The sequence below is a fragment of the Felis catus genome, chromosome E1 (assembly GCF_018350175.1).
Source record: "Felis catus isolate Fca126 chromosome E1, F.catus_Fca126_mat1.0, whole genome shotgun sequence".
NCBI classification, from domain to species: Eukaryota; Metazoa; Chordata; class Mammalia; order Carnivora; family Felidae; genus Felis; species Felis catus.
Window position 1 is genome coordinate 18,872,008 of NC_058381.1, and position 24,697 is coordinate 18,896,704.

General features: G+C 53.2%; 1 protein-coding gene across 19 annotated transcripts in view; it reads right to left on the minus strand.

Moving 5' to 3' along the window:
• KSR1 (kinase suppressor of ras 1) overlaps positions 1–24,697 on the minus strand; it is a 164,091-nt gene that overhangs the window by 4,800 nt on the left and 134,594 nt on the right. For 13 of the 19 annotated variants that reach the window (XM_045045080.1, XM_045045086.1, XM_011288976.3 and 10 more), the window contains 11 exons: positions 22,188–22,356; positions 20,345–20,386; positions 17,927–17,981; positions 16,661–16,709; positions 15,472–15,851; positions 12,726–12,822; positions 9,660–9,793; positions 8,793–8,924; positions 7,480–7,615; positions 2,769–2,902; positions 115–195 (listed from right to left, as the gene is read on the minus strand). In XM_045045080.1, coding sequence (XP_044901015.1) covers positions 115–195; positions 2,769–2,902; positions 7,480–7,615; positions 8,793–8,924; positions 9,660–9,793; positions 12,726–12,822; positions 15,472–15,851; positions 16,661–16,709; positions 17,927–17,981; positions 20,345–20,386; positions 22,188–22,356 — 1,409 coding nt within the window. The remainder of the gene's footprint in view (positions 1–114; positions 196–2,768; positions 2,903–7,479; positions 7,616–8,792; positions 8,925–9,659; positions 9,794–12,725; positions 12,823–15,471; positions 15,852–16,660; positions 16,710–17,926; positions 17,982–20,344; positions 20,387–22,187; positions 22,357–24,697) is intronic. The other 6 variants (XM_045045085.1, XM_045045082.1, XM_011288978.3 and 3 more) reach the window with 4 other exon arrangements.

Genomic DNA, 24,697 nt, shown 5'->3' on the forward strand with positions numbered 1-24,697 from the left:
GCCGTTTCAGCGACAGGAGTATCACTTCGGTCTATGCGAACAAAACACACAAAAATGGGGAAGCCGGACGCAGAGACAGCAGGAAGCAGGGTGCAAACAGGCAGAAAGACACACTGTTCCTCCAGAACCGGAAAGGAGTTCTTAAAGTCCAGGTGGCCGTAACGTCCTTTCCCGTAGTAGCGGCTCCGCCAGCGCCTGGGGGGGGGCCCCGCGGCCATTTTGCCAAGTGTGGGAACAGCGCAGTCCAGTGGGTGACGGGAGTCGGGCACCCGGTGCAGACGGGTGGAGGAGGAGCCCCAGGAATCAGGACGGCAGGGAGGGGAGGGACGACAGAAGGGGCCAGCGCATCCGCCACCCCCCGAAAATAAACAGAGCAGCAAGACGGATGGGAAAGAAAAGAGAAGATGAGAATTAGACACTGAATGTGTTGAAGAACAGATCCTGAGCGGGAAGCTGGGACTGAGACTCAGGCGGGGCTGCTGGCATTCTTTCCTCCCGGGGGCTAAAACGGATGGCTTTGGGCACGGAACGACGCCCATGTGGGACTCCCGTTTCCCACCCGTGAAATGAGAAGGTGGGGCTATGTGGTCTTTAGGGAATCTGGAAGTGTCTCCGGAATGCCAGACCCACCCGCTGCGGCCTTCTCTTCCGTGGCTGAGAAAACCAGCGTCCAAGATATTAAGCAGGTCGCCCGAGGTCTGACAAACCAGATCCTTGAACTTTTTGCAAGTCCAGGGGAACCCCAGTCTCTTGGCCTCTGCCAGGAGAGCTCCTGCTCAAAACCCACTTCCAGTGACCCCCACCCCCCCCCCGCTTCTGGAGACCCTTTCTCAAGCCCCCTGGGTGGGCAGAGAGGCCCCCGCGTGTGTTCCCACAAAGGCTGTTCTCTGTCACAGCCCTTAGCGTGTTATAACCATGCCCTTCTTTATCCAATTACACTATAAACTCCTTGCTGGCCGAAACCTGGCCTTGGCCTTCAGTCTCCCCAGGTGTGTAGCAGGTACCCAGCAAAGGCTGGCTACAACCCACACCTTTAATGGCCACATTAGGTTATGGAGTCTGACTCATCTTAAGAGCAAAATATCGAAACTACTGTGTCATTCTAAGAGACACAGCCCTAAACTGTCATTCCTCTAGACCGTCCCTACAAATGACCTAAAGCAGCAGTTCACCGCATTTCTTCACGGACTTCTGCCTGCAACCTCTGGCAGGTTGGGTGACCCTGCCAGGCCTCCCCTCCCCTGCAGCTTGAGACCCCGTCTGGCTTGTTTTCAGATGGGAGGGGCTGGCGAACTATATTGACGCCAAATCCAGCCACTAAAAGATGTGGACCACTTTGAAGCTTTGTCCAAAACAAAAACAGAAAAACCAAGAACGTATGACAGAGACCACATGACCCACAAGCCTAAAATATTTACCAGCCGCCCTTTCTAGAACCATGGACAGTACAGCTGCCACCAAACACCTGGGCAGCAGACGTGGGATCAGGTGCAGCTTCTCCAGGGGCTCAGCGACGTGGCCGCAGGTGCCCCACGAGCCGCTTGGGGGTGCGGACAGGCTTCTGCCCCACAACCAGCAAGGGCAGCTCTACTTTATCTGTTATCATCAATGGGGACTTGGTGGGAGATCGTACTTTTAGGAAGTGCCCTTGGCCTTCAAAAAGTTTAAAACCGTTCCTGTCACTCAGGGGTCTGGTCACATAGGGCCTGGCCAACCCGTTTCTGTATAATCCATAAACTAAGAAGGGTTTTTACCTTTCTAAATGGGTTGGTGGGGGGGTGGGAATCAAAAGAAGATTTCACGATATGGGAAGGCTGCATGAAGTTCAAGGGTGAGCGTCCCTAAATAAAGCTGTCTTAGAGCACAGCCATCCCCTGATGTAGCTGCTGGGGCTGCTCTTGCATCAGACGGCAGAGCTGAGTCCTTGCGGCGGGGACTGTATATGGCGTTGTCACAGCCTCACACTGCTGCTGGGTGCGCTACCAATCCTGGGGGCCTGCAAAGCCTAACACAGCTCCCTCCGCTAGAAGCCTGTCCCCCTTCACAAGTCGGCCAGCCTCCCTCTGGCCCAACCCCTGCTTGCTAAAGCCGTGGAAACCGAGGCCCGGAACAAGGAAGGACTTTCCCGGATTCTCACAAAGGGCTCGCAGCAGGGCAGAGGTCTGTTTCTGAGTGTTCTGGCAGAGAGGGCCACAGGGGCAGAGCACGAAGGGAACGAGACAGAATGGAGGAGTAAAGACCACCCTGTACCAAGGGGGTACAAAGGACGGTGTGATTAAACAGAAGGGAGCTGGACTTCTCGTGTCAGAGGAGCACACAAACTCAGGCCATGCCGTCCCCGTAACAGGTGGCTGATCTGGGGGCTAGAAACCGGTCTCGAGTCTGCACCCTTTTAATAACAGTCACTTTGTCGATTTTGGTGGTGCTGTAACACCCACGCTGCTCTGGCTTCCTGTCTGGCCCCTTCTATGGTGGAATCTTCCCCAGGCCTAGCCTGGGCCCAGTGTCAGCCCTGTTCTGATAACAGCGATGCTGGGTTTTCACAACAGAGTACCAGAGACGCTCATCTCGCAAAAGGAGTCTCTGAAACAAACAAGACCCTAGTATCACTTGGACAAGGGGACTGACTAGTCGCCTCTGGTGAATCTGCTCTGTATATTCCCCAGATCAAAGTCGTAGGCAGACAGAGCCGACAGGGCCCTTTAAGACACCAGGTCAGGCTGCAAAAGGCCTGCTTGGCGGGTGTGGCCCACGGAGGGGGGACTTACTCAGCGGACTTCCAGAAGTGGCCGGGGTGGGAGAGCCGCCGGTTCAGCTTGGGCAGTTTCTCCAGCATGTCCATCAGCAAGGTGAAGCTGGGCCTCTCCTGCAGGTCGAAAGCCCAGCAGGCAGACAGGATCTCCTGCAAACAGAGCCGACATTAGTGGCGTGAGAGCTGGCGGGGAGCGAGGAAGGCACAGCTGGGCTACGCGGCATAGGACCCCTTTGATGCTCTCAAGCACCACCCCCCTTCTGTCCGTGTCCCCTGAACATCCTGCCGATAGTAAGAAGACTGGCCATTTCTGGAGTAGTTATTTCAGAGAAGTAATTGAATCTCAGAAGAGCTCATGCTTCTAGTTGAAAACAAAGGGCACGAGCTTGTCTCCCCTCTTTTCTTCTTAGACCGTCCTGGGATAACAGGAATAAAGCTGAATAAACAGGTAATAGGAAAGAGATCAGAAATGGGATTGTAGGGGCGCCTGGGTGGCTCAGTCGGTTAAGTGTCCGACTCTTGGTTTTGGCTCAGGTCATGCTCTCACGGTTTCGTGAGCTTGAGACCTGCATCAGGCTCTGTGCTGATCGTGCAGGGCCTGCTTGGGATTCTCTCTCTCCCCACTGCCCCTCCCCTACTTATGCTGTCTTGGTCTCTCTCAACATAAACACACTTAAAAAAAAAAAAAAAAAGGGGGCGCCTGGGTGGTGCAGTCGGTTGGGCATCCGACTTCACCCAGGTCACGATCTCGCGGTCCGTGAGTTCGAGCCCCGCGTCAGGCTCTGGGCTGATGGCTCGGAGCCTGGAGCCTGTTTCCGATTCTGTGTCTCCCTCTCTCTCTGCCCCTCCCCCGTTCATGCTCTGTCTCTCTCTGTCCCAAAAATAAATAAACGTTAAAAAAAAAAATTAAAAAAAAAAAAAAAAAGAAAAAAGAAAGAAAGAAACGGGGCTGTAGATTTTTCAAATGGAAAGCAGAAGAAACACAAGACGCTCAGAATAATTGTGGGGTGGGACCGCAATGGAGGCAGGAGCGACTGCAGCGTTCCAGGAATGGAGGCTGGGAGCGACCAGGACAAAACAGAGGGCAGAACTTGAGAGTTGGCAGAGCACCCTTCCTGAATGCCCCCTAAGAGTGAAGGCCCTCTGACATGGGTAGTTTGCTGCCTATCTCAGGATCTGCACATCTACAGCACACCCTGCAGCCTTTCAGTTCAGCAGAGCTCCTGTGAGAAAACAGGCCTGTACACACGACCAGGCAGGAAATGCTCACTGACTTAGGCAGCTCGGGCTTCTGTTCTCAACTGAGTGTGTGTGTGCGTGTGTGTGTGTGTGTGTGTGTGTAGAAGCTACTCTATCCATAAAACAAGACCAAGGTGCGATAAAAAAAAACACACCAAAAATAAGGGAGTGCTTGAAATTAATAATACAACTTTTGAAATGAAACATTAGGAGTACTGGAAGATAAAAATCCAGGAAATTCCCCAGATTGTGTACTCAATTTTAGGTAGGGAATAGAAAACATTCAAGAAGGTCAAAGAGGAGCGCCTGGGTGGCTCAGTCGGGTGAGTGTCCGACTCTTGATTTTGGCTCAGGTCATGATCCCAGGGTCATGGGATCAAGACTCACGTCAGGCTCTGCACTGAACGTGCAGCCTGCTTAAGAGTCTCCCTCTCTCTGCTCCTCTCTCCCACTTGTACTCTCTCTCTCCCTCTCTAAAATAAAAGAAAGAAGGTAAAAGACACAGAAGCTCACCAAGGATCAAATTCTGTCTAATGGGAGTTTCCACAAGAGAAAACAAAGAAACTATAGGGCAGGAAACTATATAAAAAAGAAAAAAAAACATAATAAAAGTAAATTTCCCAGCAACTTTCAAGGGAAATTGGAATCTTACTCTGAAAAGGCTCAGTGTGAAGGGACCCTACTGAAAAAAGAAAATCAAACCAAGAAATAAACTTATTCTAAGGTATATTTTAATAAAATTTCAATATAACAAGGATAAAGAGAAGATCCCAAGAGGTTCCCAGAAAGAATAAAACAGGGCATCTATAAAAGATTGAGAATTAAGATTAATATCAGATTGCTCAGCAATGCACTGGACACTTAGTAGATAGCAGAGCAAAAATGTCACATTCTTAGGCAAGGTTATTGTGAACCTCTGGTGTGAAAGTGAAGCAAGGACGTGTTTAGGCATGTATGGATTCAAAGACTCTCTTATGCATCTACTGGGAAGGAGATCCTTTAGGTTTCACTCTCATTTTGCTGGAGTGCAAATAAAGAAATGGAAAGACATGAGATACAAGAAATTCTAGTATTCACCCAGGAATGAATGAAAAGAAATGAAAAAATGACAACACTACAGTAGGCCTAAAATTCCATCATGCAAATTATAAGAAATCAGTGGGCCCTGAAAAGAATGAAACAAATTCCATTCCATAAGCAGTGTGTAGGAGATGCAAGACCTTAGGAATACGGTAAAGGTGTTTATTACCTCTCTCAATGAGGAAGAAAAGAAAGGCCATTAGAAACTACGGGAAAAACATAAAACCACACAAGAAAACCATGGTCCACACGTGAAGGCAACAAAATCGTGGTGAGCCTTTGAATAACTGATAGAATGGAAGAAAAGAGATGGACCCACAAAGAAGAAAATGTAATCCCCGTGAACTACTTAACTGGTATCTAATAGCAATTACAATCTATTATAATAGTGCACACATTGTTTACTGTCTTTTCACTTTTAGCCTCTATCTATAGATACAGGATGGAAGACTTAATCATGGCAACACAAAATTAGTCCTGATAAAAGCATAAAGAGAAAGCGATGCAAGTTGAGCAGAGAAGAAGGGGCAGCGGGTCCTGGAATGAAGACCTGATGGAACAAGAAGTCAGTCTTTTGGAGAGTGACCAGAGGAAAGGGACTGCTGGTTTTCATTAAGAATCCTCTGGCCTTTTGATGTCATCCTGTGCACACTAACTCACCATGGCTGCCTTAACACAGAAAGTAGTGCCTGGTGATAAACTTACAGTAGTGTGGCTGGAGGGACAGAGATAAGGTGCCCTTCCGAGGGTACTTACTACTTTTGACTGAGTCAAAAATCACTTTTTATTGCCACTGACCAACACCCCCTCTACCCTCCAATGGCAATGTATTAAAAAAAAAGAAAAGAAAAGATCAAACAGGAAAGTCAACTTTCATGAGCCAGAAGCTGACTGCTGGAACGTTTGCTCTCTGCCCCCATTTCCCCACCCCCTGTGCCTAATCGATTCTTAAGAAGCTTCAAAGGTCACATAACCCCATGCTGCTAGAAATCCTTCCAAAACACAACTCTGGCTGTGCACTAGGAGGAGCTTTATTTAAAAATGAAAAATAAAAACTAATTATGATCTTAGCCCCAACCCAGGCCAATTAAATCTTTCTGTCTGGTGGAGGCCCTAGACCTGATATTTTTAAGAGCTCGCCGGCTCAGTTGGTTAAGCACCCAACTCTTGATTTCAGCTCAGGTCATGATCTCACAGTCGTGAGATCAAGCCCTGTGGCAGGCTCAGCGCTGAGCATGGAGCCTAATTGAGGCTGATTCTCTCTCTCCCTCTCTCTGCCCTTACCCTGCACATGTGTGCACATCTGTGCATGTACTCTCTCTCCCTCAAAATAAATAAACATTAAAGTAAATAAGTAAAAGCTCCCAGATGATTAAACAAAAATTTTTTTAAAGATCTTCAAGGAAGATTAGGTTGCATTTCTCACTCTGCCTGTCCCAGTTTGCAGATGGGGATTCTGCCAACACTGTCCAGGACTTCAACAAGAAGGTCACAGCCTAGTTAGATCTCAACCCAGACCAGCATGAGGTGGTCCTCCAATGTTATGCCACCCAGATACCTACTGGAGCTTATTAACATCCAGGCTGGCACCTATCTGCTCAAAACGCTGAGCCCTGGGTTCCTTTATGTGTCATTATGCCAGGGCGAGGAAACTTACAAAATGCAACGCAGAGAAACCATTAGAGGTATTCAGAAACACGAGATCAGCACCTGATTTGGCACCGTGGCAACCCAAATACGCTGTGGAAACTTCGATTTGTTCTTTAACAGTTGAGAAGAACACTTTAGAGAAAGATCCGATACCATGGTAACCCCCCCATCCATTTGTGCTCTGTGCATCCATCACCTTCTTTCATGTAAGTAACAGACGGGGTTTTACTATCTTTTCAACTCACAATTCAGTTAAAAGCATTACCTTTATTTTTATTTCTTTCCAGTCTTTTTTTTTTTTTTTTTAAACATTTATTTTTGAGCGACAGAGGGAGACAGAGGGCAAGCCAGGGAGGGGCAGAGAGAGAGGGAGACACAGAATCCGAAGCAGGCTCCAGGCTCCCAGCTGTCAGCCCAGAGCCCGACACAGGGCTCGAATCCACGAACCGTGAGATCCTGACCTGAGCTGAAGTCTGATGCTTAACTGACTGAGCCACCCAGATGCCTCCCACCGCCCCCCCTCCCCCGCCGCCACCCACTATTTTTTTTAAAGACCATGGTTTTGTATAAAGAAAAACAGTTGGGTAATAAAGGACACAGACCTTTTAGCCAGCAGCAAAGAGGCCTGCCCAGCATACTTCTGCCTCCTGGTGGGTCCCCTTTCTCAGGTGAGTAAATGAAGAAGGGTACACCTGCTGTGTGCCCAGCCTCCCTCCCTCTAGCCCTCCGTCCCTCTCTAAGAACAGGGGGCTACTCACAGTGACTTCCTTCCCCAGGCTGACGGAGGCCAGGACGCGCTTCATTCCCTCTCCACTTCCAATCTGCCAGATCAAGGCCTCTGCAGCTTGGTTCTTAAAGGGCCAGTCTCTTGCTTGAAGTTCATACCAAACAGTCCTGTGGGGACCACCCATGCAGCGTGAGCTCCTGAACCGCTCGGCCCAGCTCATGCCCGGGGGAAAGGGGGGGGGGGGCATGTCCTGCTGCCACAGCGCGAGGAACCCAGCCAGAGCATCCGGGATCCCCCTCCAGCTTTCCCCACCCACCAGGCTCCCAGAGATATCATGACAGCATCCCAGCAGCTCCTTCGAGTCACAAGGGGAGCCACGGTCCTACACATCTGTTGTGATGGAAGGTCTGAGGCTGCACAGGCTCCGAACAGATATCCTGGTACAAATGTCTAGCCTCAGTGGGGCTGATGCCTACGTCCAAGGTTGTCTGAGGAGTAACAAAGGCCAAGCCCAGCGCCTGGCACGCACACAGGTGCTCAGGAAGTAAGAGTTCAAGGTAAGGAGAGGAAGAAACTACCCTCAGGGGAAAGGACACCCAGAGACGACAGGGTGAGGCCCTCACTCGGCCTCTCCAAGCTCCCTCACCTTTCCTGACTCATCTTGACCTTCTCCGTTAGACCCCCACTGCTCAGTGCAGGGGCCACTAGCCACGGGGGGCTATCGAGCAACTGAAATGTGGAGAGTGGACCTGAGATGTGCTGCGGGTGCAAAGTACTCTCCAAAGTTTGGAAACTTCGTTGGGTAAAATAGCTCCTTAATTTTTAAATTTTGATTACATGTTGAAATGATAATATTTTGGATATATTGAGCTAAACACATTATCAAAACAGGTTTTATCTATTTTTCTTTTTTTTTTTTTTTTTAGCATGGCTAAGAGAAAACTTTAAATTCTGTACCTGGCTCACGTTATGTGTCTATATTTTTATTTTTCTCTTGGTTAGCTTCATGGGGGCACTAGAGGCCGGCTGGGAGGACCCCCCGGTTCTCCCAGAGGGACAATTCTTAGCCCTGGTCAGCATCTCCACGGGGCACTGGGTGAGACAGACACCCAGAAATTACCTTAGTCCTCATGAAACCTTAGAGGAGGTACCATTATTCTTCCCATTTTACAGCTGGGGAAAAAGAGAAGGTCCAGGATGTGGTTCCTTAGCCAACAAGCGGCAGAATCAGGACTTGAAGCACGACATCACCCCCTCCCTGCCCCCAAGGTCAGCCGTGCCCTTTCTTTCGGTCACTCTTGGCCCCAGAGCCCCAAAAGAGGGGGACGCGTGGGTCCTCCTCACCCAAATGCATAGACGTCAGCAGCTTTGGAGAACGGCAGCTGGTCCTCGTCCTTCCCGGGGGTCATCTCGCGGACAATCTCCGGGGCCAAGTAGCACAGCCAGTCATGTGACAGCTTCAGCTGGTTCTCACGCCTGGAGGCCAAGAAGCCAGAACAAGGACACGGGGGCCTTTCAGCCAGCAGCAAAGAGGCAGCCCGGCGCACGGGTGCCCCAGGGCCAGCACCCCACCCATGCGTGGCCCCGAAAACAGCACACCGATCCTGCACTTGGCCAAGGCACCGGTGCTTTGGGGGGACGTTACAGAAGAGGGATGACCCGGTTTTTCTAGGAAAGCAGGTATTAGCAGGGAGCCGATTGATTCTCCAGCCTGGGAGAGTGGAGTGTCTACAAGAAAGGAAATCAGTCTGCCTGTGTATCTTACAACCTGGCCTGGGGCTCGATCTCCAGCCTGACTGCCACTCTTCCTCCTGGAGGTCCCCCAGATTCTCAGAGAAGAGCCTTTCTCCCCACCCCCACCTTTCAAGATTTGGGGAAATAAAACCTGATGCTCTTCCTCGTACTGGGGACGTGAGCCCTCGTCCCCTGTCCAAGTCAGTGAGCAAATAGGTCACGTGTGAGCAAGGGGACCCAGCCTCCACGGGGTCAGCCTGAGAATGAAGCGCCACGTATGAGGGACCCAAACGTCACCCGTGCCTGACTCGGGACCAGAACCCTAAGGACAGGACCTAAGCAAACCTGGCCTTTCCTGTAGGGAGGGCAGCTCCTCAGCAACAGAGAGCAAGTGCCCAGACCTCAGCTGCACCTCGGAGCCTGGCCGGCACCACCCAGTTCCTCCCCGTTCCGTCCAGACGCCCAAGGCCAACTCACCGTCCCTCTCGGACCACGCCCGAGATCCCAAACAGCCCGAAGTCTGTGATGACCACTTTGCCGTTGTCATAGAAGACGTTCTTGGATTTGAGATCTTTGTGCACAATGCCCTTGGCATGTAGATATCCCATGCCCTGGAAAACAGCGAGCCTCACGTCAGCGGGGCGGGACGACGAGTGACAAGGATTCACCTTGGGCTGCCCACCTGGGCTGGGCAGTGAGCTGGACACCCTCCCCACGTCCCCTCGTGGGATCTTCAAAATCCTATGCGGTCGAATTATCTCCATTTTACAGATTAGGAAACCGAGCCTCAGAGACTGGAAGTCACTTGCCCCAGGCCACACAGCAGTTAAGCAGCATTGCTGAGGCCTGGTTCAGGCTAGTCCGTGGCACTGTGCTGTCCAACGGGCACTGTATGCTTAGCTAAGGTGTGGAGAGGGTGGCGGGTGGGGAGCTGGGGGGTCAGGAAGTGTATAAAGAGCCGTGATACCCCCCACGTTAAGTCATACAGCAATCGGGTGATCTATAGGGTCTCTATCAGGCTTCATACCAACTGGCCTCTACCCGTAAGCTAGGCAAGGGCTCAGGCTGGGGAACAGAGATGAATTCCCAGAGAGGGGGCCCCCAAATTCAGGTGGTCCCAGTGTCTGTATGGGACACAGGCCACCTGACGCAGGCACGCTCTCACCCAAGGTCCAACTGTCTTCTGACACGAAACTCAGGACTCCCCCGATGCCCCCCAGAACGGGGGCAGCTGCCACCGCTGAAGTGGCCATCCCGCCAGCTCAGAAAGAGGCGCACGTAAGGCCACCTCCCAACCGCCCACGTGGAGGACGCCTCCCACATTACGAGTCCTTCTGGCTTTAAAGCTACTTGGGGTGGGAAGTAGAAAAGTAAACAGACCACGTTTAGGGAACAGAAAGAACGAGCCGCGACACAGAAGCCAGCTGAGGCCAGAGCTCGGTCCGAGGGGGTCTGGAGAGCATCAGAGAAGAATTTACACGAGGCCGGAGATGGGGAGGGCGTGGGGTCTGTGGTAGCACCCCCCACCGCCTCCCAAGGCTCTCAGGAGAGCTCTCACCCACGCTGTGCAAGCAGAGAGCCCCGGGAAAGACTGACTTGCTCCTTCCCCAAAGTCCATCCTGAATGCAAGAAGGTCATTCCTGGACTATCTGCCCATTTCCCAAACCCAATCAAGGCACAAGCCTTCCTCAGGGGCCAAAGACACCACCCGGGGCCAAACAGGGACCAGCTACATGACCGAGGACGAGTGGCTGTGCCACTCTGAGCCTTGTGTACAGAAGAGGTGCCACGGGCTCGAAGGCCAGCTTCAGGAGATGAGATTTAAGCGCCCAGGCCTACAGGGCACCCGGGTGGCTCAGTCAGTTAAGCGTCCAGCTTTGGCTCAGGTCACGATCTCGTGGTTTGTGGGTTCGAGCCCCGTGTCGGGCTCTGTGCGGACAGCTCGGAACCTGGGGCCTGCTTCGGATTCTGTGTCTCCCTCTCTCTCTGCCTCTCCCCCACTCGCACACTCTCTCAAAAATAAATAAACATTAAAAAAAATTTTTTTTCAAATAAAATAAAAAATAAATGCTCAGGTCTGGAGCACAAATCCCCTCCCTTCTCACACTATCTCGGGGTCTCCAGAGTAGCTCCCCAATCACAAACCTAGCCAAAGGTCAGGACCCTGTTCTCGTATTTTGAACCTCAAGACGCCAAAGATGAGAACAAAAGAAAGTGGCTTAGGGAGGACAGCGTTTCAGCAGGTGGAAAACCAAACGAGCCAGCAGAGAGGAGGCTTCCGGCTCTGTGGCTCCAAAATCTTTGAGTAACTTCTCTCGTCTGTGCCTAGAATCTTCCAGATGGCTCCTTCATCTGACCTCAGCTGGTCAGCAACCATACAGACGCCCCAGAGTATGGACCGTAAGGAGAGAAAAACAGTTTGGTGCGGGGGAGGGAGGCAGAGCAGGGGAGACAGTGGGGAGCAGGGGGGACAGTGGGGAGCAGCGCCCAGCAAGTCGGGGGACAACATGAAGTAGGTGTAACACCCAGCGGCTCCCTCCACCTCCTCCAAGAGGAGACATGCTGCAAACGAAAGCGTAGATGTGGGGTTTTAACGGAGAGGCTTTGAAATTTAATTCATTAATTTAGCCACATGGACATGTCATGTCACGTGGAAATCTTGATCTGCGCATAGAAGTCACCGGTGACTGGTGTCTCTTCCTTGCTAAAGACACGCACACATGCAGGGTGGATGGCGGGAGGGAGGGAGGGAGGGAGGGAGAAAAAGGAAAGGTGGGAGCGGAGGCGGGAGACAGGGAGCTGCAGGGAGGTCCTAAGAACAAGCTTTTCATCTGACTGATGCCAGACCCAGCATCAGTCTGGCTTTTATCCAAGCCTGCTAGGTTGCTAAATGAAGCAACTTATAAATAAGCTTTTCTTTCATTTGTGTTTAATTACTCTAAATAAATAAATAAATAAATAGATAGATAGATAGATAGATAGATAGATAGATAGATAGAATTTAAAGCCACCAATAAACAAAAAACTTAACAAAACAAGGGAGGGAGGGAGGGAGGGAGGCAGGCAGGCAGGCTGCCTGAGGGCCGGTCCTCACGAAACTTGGATTTGGAAACCTGAAGGCAGAAAAGCGTGGGTGCTTTCACACCGCCCTCAATCAGTTCAAAGACGCTCATCAAGCGCCATGCCCTGTGCCCAGTGGGCCCTCAGCGGATTATCCCATTCTGCTCCAGCACTAATCCAACGGGGGAGGCCATATTGGAAGCCCCATGTTACTGGCTTACTGAAGAGGAAGTCAAGGCTCAGAGAGGCTCAATGACCCGCCCAAAGTCACACAGCTGGTGCGACCAGGATTCAAACCCTTAGAGCCTGCCGTGCTCCAATTCATCCGTCATCACAGACTGGGCATCTAGCTCCTGGCTCTGAGTGGATGAGACGCGGACAGAGGGAAGGAGACGGGGCCCACCCTTGAGGTGCTCCAGCTACAGGAAGAGATGGAGCAGGAGGAAGGCCAGGAACCCCGGGACCAGCCGGCTCATCCTTTACCTTGATGATCTCCTGAGCAATCTGTCTGGTCTTGTTGATGTCCAGAGACGTCTTGGGGTCCCTCACAAATGAGTGCAATGTCCGTCCTTTGCAGAAGCTGTGGAGAGTGGTGGGGTCAGACAGAGGTGTGGGGCCAGCGCAGCTCGATCCCAGCCCTTGCGGCCAGAGTGGTGTCCCCAGCCTCTGGAGGACCCTCTCCATCCCCTGGACTGGTGAGCACCGGGATCCTTGCTCTTACCCAAGCCTGACGCCCATCCCTTCCTGGCCAGGCCTGAGCGTGCAAAATCACACACACATGCACCTTGTTTCCTGAGGCCCAGGGCCTGCCCACCCCAGAACAGGAAACCCAGTGCACCAAGGCTCGTGGCAACCCAGAGAGCAGCCCAGCCTCGGGGGATTCAAGGCGGGAACGTGCCCCCTCAAACTCAGGGAAGAATCTGGCCTTTTAGGACTACAACTGGACGACATTTGGGGCTCTCCATGAGGATGCGCGCGATCTTTTTGCTGTTTTCTGATCACAGACATTTTATTCCCATGTAGGAGTGTGCAGGAGGAGGGTGGCATCATCAGGGGTGTCAGAGTGATTATTGGAAAATGGGCTCACATTTTCAGGCCTCCTCCTGCATTGACTCCTAAAACCTGGGCTGAGCAAGGACCCGGGAGAGAATGTAGAGCTCACCCCCCTGTTCCTGGGAAAAGTTCAGTTAAGGCATCTCATGAAGAAGCTAGTTTTAGGAAACTTCTCCAAGGAGACAGGATTCTTAGAGCCTCGGAGACTTGGAGAACCGGCCGAGGGGTCTGGGATAGTGGCTGACGGTTCCTCGCCTGTGTTCTAACGCCCTCAGCATAATCTGGTAATGGATGTTTTGTTGTGTGTAGCCCCTTTAAGCAGACTTAGATTCTCATGGCGTGGCAGGGGTGAAGAGAGACGGATGGGGTGAATGGAGGGATGGTGCTGAAGGTTCTTTCAAAGCACCGGGTCTGGCTACAGGGGACATCAACAGAATGTTAATGAGTGGGCTCTTGGTTGATAGGATTAGAGTGATTTCTAGTTTCTTCTTGAAACCTCCATGTATAGATTCCAAAATGCCTTCACTAACCTCTCGTTACCATTTCTGGTTTTTTATCTTTCATTTATTTTTATTATTTTTTAATATTTATACATTTATCTATATATTTATATATATTTATTCATTTATTCATTCGTTTATAGGCTCCACACCCAGAGCCCAATGTGGGACCTGAACTCACGACCCTGAGGATCAAGACCTGAGCTGAAATCTCAAGAACTGGGTGCCTAACCACCCAGGTGCCCCTTGCAGTTCCTGATTTTAAAAGTAAATGCCCGGGGCGCCGGGGTGGCCCAGTCAGTTAAGCGTCCGACTTTAGCTCAGGTCATGACCCCATGGTTTGTGGGTTCGAGCCCCGCGTTGGGCTCTGTGCTGACAGCTCAGAAATGGGAACCTGCTTCGGATTCTATGTCTCCCTCTCTCTCTGCCCCTCCCCAGCTTGCGCTCTTTCAAAAATGAATAAACGTAAAAAAAAAAAAAAAAAAAGGTGAACACCCAACAACAATTGTTTGAATGTCAAAAGGTTTCAGCCTCCCACGCTCAGTGCTGGGGGAATAGACAGTCATGCACCGAAGGCTGGGGGGGACGGGTGAGCACTTTCTGGGATGGAAACAGACAATGCCCATCAGACCACCACATTCGTACACTCTCGCCCAGCACAAGTACTCACAGAAGTCTTGAAATCAGCTGTGGGGAGAGTATTTGCACCACAGGAGTTGACCCATGCGCAAACAAGGGCTTCCTTCCCCACCACACAGGAATCGAAGGTTCAATGTTTACGAGCACACCACTGGGTTCAACTATGTGCCAGGAATGTGGGGTGAGCGTTAAAGATTGCACTCAAGTGGAGAAAGCAGGTGCGAACCAGTGGGACCTGTTTTTTTTGTTTTGTTTTGTTTTTTAATATTTATTTATTTAGAGAGAGGGCACAGGCGGGAGAGGAGCAGAGAGGGAGACACAGAATCCGAAGCAGGCTCCAGGCTCTGAGCTGTCGGCACAGAGCCCCGACGCGGGGTTCGAACCCACGAACCGTGAGATCATGACCTGAGCCGAAGTCAGAGGATTAACTGACTGAGCCACCCAGGCGCCCCGGACCTGTGCTATCTTTACAAAGGAATGGATACTTGAAAAACCTGAGTGTACACACATTTCTTTATTTTAACAGAAGGCGTGATAAGCATCTGTTTACAGTATATCCACCTTCGGGGAGAAGCACCCAGGCGGGGTGGGAGGAGACTAGCTTTCATCTTGTACCTTTCTGGAACACCTGATATTCTCTGTCCTTAGGCATCATTTTGTTTCTTTTGTTTTTTATTTATTTATTTTTTTTAAATTTTTTTTCAACGTTTTTTATTTATTTTTGGGACAGAGAGAGACAGAGCATGAACGGGGGAGGGGCAGAGAGAGAGGGAGACACAGAATCGGAAACAGGCTCCAGGCTCTGAGCCATCAGCCCAGAGCCTGACGCGGGGCTCAAACTCACGGACTGCGAGATCATGACCTGGCTGAAGTTGGACGCTTAACCGACTGCGCCACCCAGGCGCCCCTGTTTCTTTTGTTTTTTAATGTCAATGGGGTTATGTGGTGGGGAAATCAGACCCCGTTTTGGTTTTCCCCGTTGTACCTCTCCACATTAAGACCGCCACACAAATAACAGGGCCCCGGGGCGAGGTTACCTGGTGATGATGGCCAGATGGGGTGGGTTCATGCAGGCCCCCATGAAGAGCACCACGTTCTCATGCCGCGTCTGCCGGTAGTTCATCACCTCTTTCTTGAACAGCTTCAGGTGGTCCTGGTTGTGGCCGTCCATCTCCAGCAGGCGGATGGCCACCTCGCCGTGCCAGCGGCCTCGGTGCACGCGGCCCCAGCGGCCCTGCCCGATGGGCTCGCCCAGCTCCACCTGCTCAAAGGGGATGTCCCACTCCTGCAGGTACACGCTAGTCTGGCTGGCCTTGCGAGAGATGGGGCCCCGCCAGGGCCGGCGGGAGCTCGGCAAGTCGTCCACCTCGTCCTCGTCGTCCTCGGCCTCTGACTTGCCGGCCTCTGTCTCCTCGGCCTGGAAGGAGGGGGAAGGGATAGGGAGGGCCAGCAGAGCTGGGCTCAGCCAACTCGCCCTGCCCAGAGCCCCAACCAGGTAAGGGAAGAAAGAGGCAGGGGCTCTAGCCGCAGCTCTGCTCCGGCTTGCTGTGGCCAGGGGGCAGGTCACTTGGCACCATAGGGCCTCAGTGTCCTCATCCACAAACTGTGGCGCCTGGCCCAGGTGGGCCCCGAGGCCCTTCTCGCTAATCTCCAAGATCGACTGATGAACGACATCTAACCGCTAGGAAAGCAAATTAGCGTCCGCTGGCATAGATGAGTCCACCCCCATTTATCCTTTCTGGGGATTTCTTTGTTTAAACAGAGTTTCCGACTGTCCTCTGGGCAGGAGCAAATCGGTCTAAACCCCAGTGCGTTGCTGGGAGCCAGGCTCGGTTGACACTTTGGTTCAAGGATGTAGACGGTGGTTTCTCGGCCCTGGCTCCAATCAGAATCACTTGGGGGGCTTTGACATTGTGGAGATGCCTGGCCCCAAGCCAGACTCACTGAACTAGAGTCTCCCAGGCTGGGCCCCAGGCCTCCGGGCTAGGGGTAGGAATCATGGGGATTGAAGGGCTTACTTTAACCTCAAACAAAACAAAACAAAACAAAACAAAGAAGGTCTGTGCTCATCACTCTTTTAGGCTGTGCACCTGCTGCAGTGGGCTCCTGACGGGGCCCTTCCCAGGGCCCGGCGCCCACGCGCTCCCCACACCCCTATGTGTGCAGAGACGAGGAGGAGGGGAGAGAGAAGGGACCACCTCCGGGCTGCGTGTCACCCGCACTCACCTCCCCTTCACGATCCTCCAACACGTCTGCTTTTGGCTGGTTGTCGAGCCTGAGAGTAAAACACGGTTTGTCAAGGAGACCCTGGCGGCGGGTCAGTCTGCTCTCAACTGGGCAGGGCCCCATCGTGAGGTCCGAGGAAGGGCCACCAGGGCTGCATCCTTACTGTGACCCACTTGGCTGTGGGAAAGGCAGCCTGGAGGTCGTGGAAGCAGACAGGAGGCCAAAGACCAAACCCCATCTCCCTTCTTCGGCCTCAGCCTTCTTTAGACTAACCTGAGGGTGGTGGGGGACAAGGGGTGGGCAGGAACCACTGAGACCCTTTCAAACCTGGTGCCCAGTCAGGGGTTCTGAGCACAACGCGGGACTTGAAGTCACACTTGAGAACCGGCTCTGTCACCTCCCGTGGCACTTCGTGCAATTTTTTTTTTTTTGAAAGATTATTTCTTTTGAGGGTGAGAGAGAGAAAACGAGTGGGAGAGGGGCAGAGGGAGAGGGAGAATCCCAAGCAGGACCCTCACTGTCACAGACTGTGAGATCATGACCTGAGCTGAAATCAAGAGTCAGATGCTTAACCGACTGAGCCACTCAGACACCCCTCTTCTTCTTGTTTTTTTTTTTAATGTTTATTTATTTTGAGAGATGGAACAGGCACATGAGTAGGAGAGTAGGAGAGGGTCAGAGAGAAAGGGAGAGAGAGAATCCCAGGCAGGTCCCTCACTGTCAGCGAGGAGCCCAACGGGGGGCTCGATCCCACGAACAGAGAGATCATGGCCTGAACCCAAATCAAGACTCAGATGCTCAATTGCCAGAGCCACCCAGGCACCCCTAATGTCTTAACCCCTCCGTGGGGGCTTTCTCCTCTGTACAAGGATGACAACTACTTTAATACCTACCTCCACCAGGCTGAGCAGAGGGCTCAGCAGAGCCGGACGTGGAGAAAGGGCTCCATAAACAGGAGCTATTTTTAGTAGGCACCTCTAACTCTGAGTGGCCTCTGCTCACCTGTCTTGGGTCACAAGACTGCTCCAGGTTCACATATGTCCCTACCCAATGTTGACTACACCAACAGGAGACAGACAAAACCCTCTGGCCAAGGTCGGTGGTCCGGGGAGTGGGTGAGCCCAAGGAGTGCCCCCCCCCCCCGCTGGCTGGCCCAGAGCAGGAGCTCAGAGACTTAAAGGTGGAGTGGGAGGTGGTCAGGGATGTGGGTCCCGCTTTACCAGGTCCCCATGGGAAAGAAAGCGAACGCAGGGGGGGGATGCCTACCGGGTACTGTCTGCTGCCTCAGGGGATGGGGCCGCCTGTGGAAATGCGGATATGTCTGCGGGAAACAAAAAGCAAACACAAAGCATGAGACCCCCTCCCTGCTGCCTCACGGACACGGTGCTTACCAAGTGCACGCAGCAGAACGGTGCCTCCCAGCACTGCACCTGTGAGCTCCAGGCCACTTCTCCTAAACCGGAACATGGACACAACCTCCACGGCACGTGGTTTTGCTCCCACAGCTCTGTGCAGGTACGCGATTGGGATTCCCCAGTCAACCCCAATTCCTTGTGGCCAAATGACCCCATATAAGCAAGCGGTAAAAGCAAACTGCGTATTATTTACATGGGGGTCAGACTCTCCATCTTGGCTCAAAGGCAGTAGCTGGTGCAACAATCCTCTGAAGGCAGTAAGACTCCTTCAGGGAGGCCAGCGGAGGCCCAGGGCAGGGCCTGCAGATGGCTCATTAGTGACACCTGGTGTCTGGCTCAGCTGCTGGAAATTTCTGGCAGGAGCCAGAGGCCCTGCCCCCCTTGACTTCCGGGTTTGGGCCGAGGGTGAAGCAGCTCTCAGGGGAGAGGAAGAAACGCACAGTCCACACCTCCTGGAACCCAAAGGTTGGGCAGGTGGGGCTGACCCCGAGCCTGGGGCTTTCCCAGTTTTAGCACCGAAAGTCCCACATCCCGGGAACACCAGACAGACGGTCACCCCAGTGTGGAACCCCAAAACCGTGGCTACTTCTGTGACCCTTCACTCCCTCCTCTTTTGTCAACAAAAGAAGAAAGACCGTAGGTGGCTGTGGCTGAGCTGTCAGCACCCTCTCCCTGCCTTCCAGGACAAAGAGCCCCCCAACTCAGCCATCAACGCCTCCCCCCACTTCAAGCTTTCTCTAAAGCTTTATCCAAGGCTACCTCTGAGGTCATCTGAATCGCCACATTCTGGGAGCTCACAGACCTGGAGAATCTGATAGAGGCTGTGGGCCTTCCTACCAGGGAAACGCACACATGCACCATTCCTGGGGGATCTGGGTCCTGGAAGCCTCGGCCAAGGCCCCCCCAAGATACCACTACCCTGTGTCCACAGACTGCCCAGGGCAGCCTGACCTTCCCACCCCTCCAACACAGCTCAAATATTTCCACAGAAGATAATACGTGCATAGGGGATGTCTCCACACCGCACCCCAAGTGGGAGGGAACAGCGTCTCTGAGGCCTCATGCTTTTCCTTAAACATTTAGAGTGTATTTTGCATTCTACTCCAAAATGTGTCCATGTTTGTTTTTAACAGGTATATAGTCCCTCTCCTTCCCCAACATATCTTCAAGGCAAGATGGATCCTTCTGGAAAAAGAGCCATGTTTTCCCAATGCTTTCGAGTACTCCCTTGCACACTGGGCCTTGAGCTGGTAACCAGGGAGGCTCTTAGAGGGGAGCCACAACAAAAATGGGGGTGAAACCACAGGGGCAGCTTGGAGAGCCTCCTGGGGCCAGTCCCAGGGCCCTGACCCCTGCCAGCCTGCTCATGCCCAGGCAAAGCCACACTAACAGTTCTGTAAAAACTTCACAAACGCTCCAAATCACTCCCCCAATGGAGCTGGGCTGGCAAACAGAAAAGCCTGGAATAACCAAAAGACCAAGACGCCAAGACAGGCCTGTTTAACCTATGAGAAAAACAGCTACAGTCTTTGTCTAAACACGGAGAGACTTCATATGGCTAAATTAAGAATTAAAGTTGCAGATTACTTATATGAATGCTTGTCACCCTCAACTGGAGAAATAAGTACTAACCACAAAAACTCCTTGGGGGCATGAATATGGCCAAATGCGAAGGTTGGCACATAGTAGGTGTACAAAACAGTTTCTGTTGGAAGGGAATCAATCAGAAGAGATTGAAAGTTGTCGCCTTGACAATTTCTAAAATAAAGCTGCATTCTACTTGATCGCCAGCAGATGGCGCCACGCAGCAACACTCAGGCAGGTGAAGCCCCAGCAAGTGAAGGCTGCAGACTTTCCCCAAATTGGCTTCCCTTTCTGTAAGCAGTTTCCTCTTCACGGGGTAGGAGAAGATATTGTAACAGATGCCCATAAGGCATCAGCAAGAAGGTCTGTCCCTCCCTTCTGCAAACTGGATTTCCGCCACCTGTCAGTCGTGTGACCCTGGATAAGTTGCCTATAGTCTTTGTGCAACAGGCTGGACAGGGTGGAGGCCAAGGTCGCTCCGGGCAAGTCACTGCCCCTGTGAAGGGCCCACCTCAAGCCTACCCACCCCGCTCCCTTTTCCCAGCTGTGATACACAGTCAGCTCTCAAAATCGGTGCATGTGAGGCTCAGGCACCATGGAGGTACCCGGGGGAAGGTATGCCCAGGTGGGCTGAACACAGGGGCCACAGCAAGGGCCAGTTAGTGGAACCATGCAAAGGACTCACCTGGAAAGATAAACTGTTGTCTATGATGAATGAAGTAGGCAGCTTTAAACAGAAGAGGAGGTGAGTCACACACACAGAACAGCAAATGCAGCGAAGGAGGAGGGGGGGCCAGGCACGGGCTGCTTACGGGGTGGGGCGGGGCAGAACAGGGTGATCCGTGCAGGAAGGAGAAGAAGAACTGGAAGGAAATGGGTGCTGGCAGGAGACCCCAGGAAGGGGCTTTCCCGGGAGGACTGGGGCTGGGAGCTCGTGGCCCCAACCACGTCACTGGGAGGTGACGGCATTCACCTCCCAGGCTCACTTCTCTGTGGAAACGTGCGGGGGCCCAGAAGGGTGAGATACTGAAAAGGGAATTGTGCCGAGTGCAGAGGAATGGTCTCCACCCCCTTGGCGCCACGTTCACCTCCAGAGGTGATGAGGCTTTAGCAAACTTTCTCACCATCCAAAACAGAACAAAAACCCACCTGTCTTCAGGGTCCCCCTGAAGGGGACGCGCTGGGGGTCTGGACGCTGACACGGCTGTCGTGTTGTAAAACAGGGGTACCGGGCAGCCCTTCCCCATAAACTGATTCGCTCCCCCACAGTGAAAGCTGAGCAGCTCTGACTGACCTCACCAAACGGGCTTTTTCTGCGGCTATTGTTTTTCAAACAGGCCCTTCCTTTTAGAAAAACCCAAACTAGGCGTTTAGCACAAGACCCAGTTTCAGAGCATAATGACGGAGCAGAACGGGAGAGGAGGTCATTCTAATGGGCCATCGCTCCACTCCTGGGGAGGGCGGGGTGGAGAGGGGTGTGCACAGGATGATGCAGGACAGAGCCAGCCAGCCAGGTGTGTGTTAAGGCGAAGGCACAGGCAAAAGAGAAGATTCTTACAAATTCTCGGTCTCCCAGCACCCCTAGAAGAAACCCCTGGTGAAACGGGCCCAGAGAGGCTGTCCGGCCTCCTGCAGGCTGCATGAGGGTCCCCCGGCACAGGAAAAGCTGCGCTTCTGTCCCCCCGGGCCTGGAGCCCCAAGGGCCAGGCCTGACCTGACCAGGCCCAGAGCAGACTGGAGTGTCCCAGGGGCTGCTCCCTCCTCTGGGCCTCTGCCATCCGAAACACGCGGAGGGCCAAGGCCAACTGCAAGGAGCTGCCAGGGTGGCCGAGGCCTAGGCTCATCCTGAAACAGGCGAGTGGGCCCCACTCTGCTTCTTGGAGATACGGGACACCCCAGGCCTGGCCGAGAGGAGGGAGAGCCCGGCCCTGCAGAGCCCGGGGCGGTGGCGGAGTCAGAGGTCAGCTCTAGCGTGCTCCTCCCGAGACTCAGTGTCCTCATCTGCACAGTGGGCATAACCTAACCCCGACTTCACAGGGTCTCTTACTTTATGGAAAAGGGAACAAAAGCTTCCCGTTAAGTAGCTTCTTCAGATCACGGAGCAGGTAAGCAGCAGAGTCTGGGGCCTTCTGGGCCTGCCTCAGCTCCCTGGGAGCTCAGCAGCCCTGAGTGAACAGTGCCCACGAGAAGCCACCCCACACACGGGACGGCAGCGTGGGCTTGTGTCAAGACCCCAGGCCTTGTGCCAGACAGACTTCGCTTTGATCCTGGCTCTCTCTCTCTCACGTGGGCCAGCCACTTCCTCTGAGCCTCAGTGTCCCCATCTGTAACACGGGTACGAAAGCAGCACGTCCATCAGAGCGCTCATCAGGTTTAAATACCGGAACGCACTTGAGTTTGGCACAGTGCCTGGCTGCCAGCAAATGCTCTTAGTGGCAGCAGCGTTTGACCTTGAGCCTGCTAGGGCGTGCCGAGAAGGGGTATCCCATCCTATCGTGAACGCACGCAGAGACCTGAGGGTGTGGTACCTGGGAAGTTGAACCTGCTGTCCCGCTGGCCGGGAGACGGGTTGGGGGGCGTCGTGGCACTGGATGGATTGGACGATGTCGGGAAGGGTGCCGGCGAGGAGGGCGTGGAGGACGTGGTGGAGGACGGGTTGCTGCTGGAGTCCAGGTGGTTCATGGCTGGAGGGTGCTCCTGCAGGACCAGAGACGCCAGAAGTGGGCAGGGACTGTCACTGCCCTACCCAGCCTGCTTCCCATCCCCCACGCTGGGGCCTTCCCCTCCCTGCCTAAAAACGAGGAGGTGCGCTCGGGGCATCCTGACGTTTTTACCTCATATTTGAGGGGATGATGGCACAGAGAGTCCCTCACCTCAGTGCCCATCCCCTAGGCGACCCCTGCTCATGCTTCTTCAGCTCAAACATAAGTAGGCTCAAACATAAGAAAGGCTCCTCCCAGGAGCCTTTCCTGAGCCCAGCGAGGACCACACTCCTCCTCATGCTCCCATAAAAGTTAGCCCTTCTCATCAGGGCACTTGAACTACAGTTTGTCAAGGGAAGACATTTTGGATGGTTTTCTTTTTAAAAAAAAATTTTTTTTTCAATGTTTATTTTTATTTTTGGGACAGAGAGAGACAGAGCATGAACGGGGGAGGGGCAGAGAGAGAGAGGGAGACACAGAATCGGAAACAGGCTCCAGGCTCCGAGCCATCAGCCCAGAGCCCGACGCGGGGCTCGAACTCACGGACCGCGAGATCGTGACCTGGCTGAAGTCGGACGCTTAACCGACTGCGCCACCCAGGCGCCCCGATTTTGGATGGTTTTCTGCAGAATGTCCTGTGTGCCCTGTGAAGGCAGGGACCCTATTCATCATGCCCCCCGGTGCCGGGCTCTGAGCCAAGCACATAGCAGGGTTTTTAAAATGAATTAAATTCAGCCTCCGATAAGGCTCCGATATTTAGTGTGTGGGGCACAGTCGTGTCTGATAAATGCTCCCCTCACTCTTCTGCAGACCTACTGGCTAGGACTGCCCAGTGGTTTGGGCCCTAGCAAGGTCAAAGGACCAGCTGAGAGAGGGCTACGGGGGAGTCAGCGTTAGGTGGGACCCTGGCCCCGACCCCTTTCCCAGACCCAAACTCCAATCCCTTGGTGGACAGGGTTGGAATTCCTTGGTCAAAAACATTGGGGCCGGGGTCACCCGGCTGGCTCAGCCAGGAGAACATGTGACTCTTGATCTCAAAGTTCTAAGTTCAAGCCTCATGTTGGAGGTAGAGATTACTTAAAAATAAATCTTAAAAAAAAAAAAAAAAAAGAAAAAAAAAGTTGGGGCCAAGTTAGGTTAAATGCTCGGTTCATCAGGTTTTTCTTCCGCAGGCCCAAAGCATCTGGGGTGTCCAGAGCACTCCAGAAGCTTCCAAAGCTATGCAGTGGGCCTCACAGTCCAGGGACAGCCGCCACCACTTGGTGCCATATGCGGGATGCGGAGGGAGCTGCGTCCACCGAGGTCCCATCCTATTCCTCAGGGCCAGGCCGGCCAGGGCAGGGGGAGGGACTACGAGGCAGACTGAATCCCAGCTCCCCCACTCGGCACCTGTGTGACTTCGTTCGAATCCCCCCCCCACCTTTCCAAGCCACAGCGGTTCTCCATAAAATGGGGTATCAGCTGCTGCTTCACACGGTTTTTCACGTGTTCAGCGTTTGATATGAAGTTTTCCTCATGCCCACCGTGTGCCAGGCCCAGTGCAGGCATCAGGGAGCGGACAGGAGCAAGATGATGGCCCTGCCCTCCAGAGCACCCCTCCGCTGGGGAGACAGGCCGTCAGCCAGGGGTCCCTCAGCCCGCACTCGGGCAAGCCCTCCCTGAGGGTTGAGTGGTGTAAACGCCGAGGAGGGGGTCTCGGGCAGAGGGAACGGTGGGCACTGAAGCCCCGTGGTGCGAGCCAGGGCGGCTAGAGAAGAGGGTGGAAAGACAGGCTGGCCCCTGAGAGATACACAGGCCAAACGCACGGCCCTCAGCACAGCGCCTCGGCACTCAGCAACCGTTAGCTCGTGTTATGGCCACAAACAGGGAAGGATGAGAGGCGGTCAGTGCCCTTGGTGACATAAGAGAAGGCACCACCCAGAACTCTATGGGGCCAGGGCCAAGCAGGTGCATGCAGGAGGGCTTCATGCAGGAGGAGGGGCCCTGAGTGGGTTCCAGAAGAACTGACAGGGGGAGAGCGAGGGGGTATGGGGACACGGTGCAAATAGGGGTGCACCTGGTATTGCCGGAGAGCGGAGGGCAGACAAGAAAACAATGCTGGCAGGGTGGGAGTGGCAGGTCAGGGGCCCGGCATCCCTCCCGAGGAAATGCGTCTAATCTGTGACAGGCTGGACAACACACGCTGCTCCTGACAAACGAGTTCATTGCCCTGTTAACCCCACAACACCCTGTGAACGAAGCATTATCATCCCCACTTTACAAACTAGGAAACTGAGGCTCAGAGAGGTACGGGAATTTGCCCAAGGTCACAGAAGCAAGGAAGGGGACTCATCGGG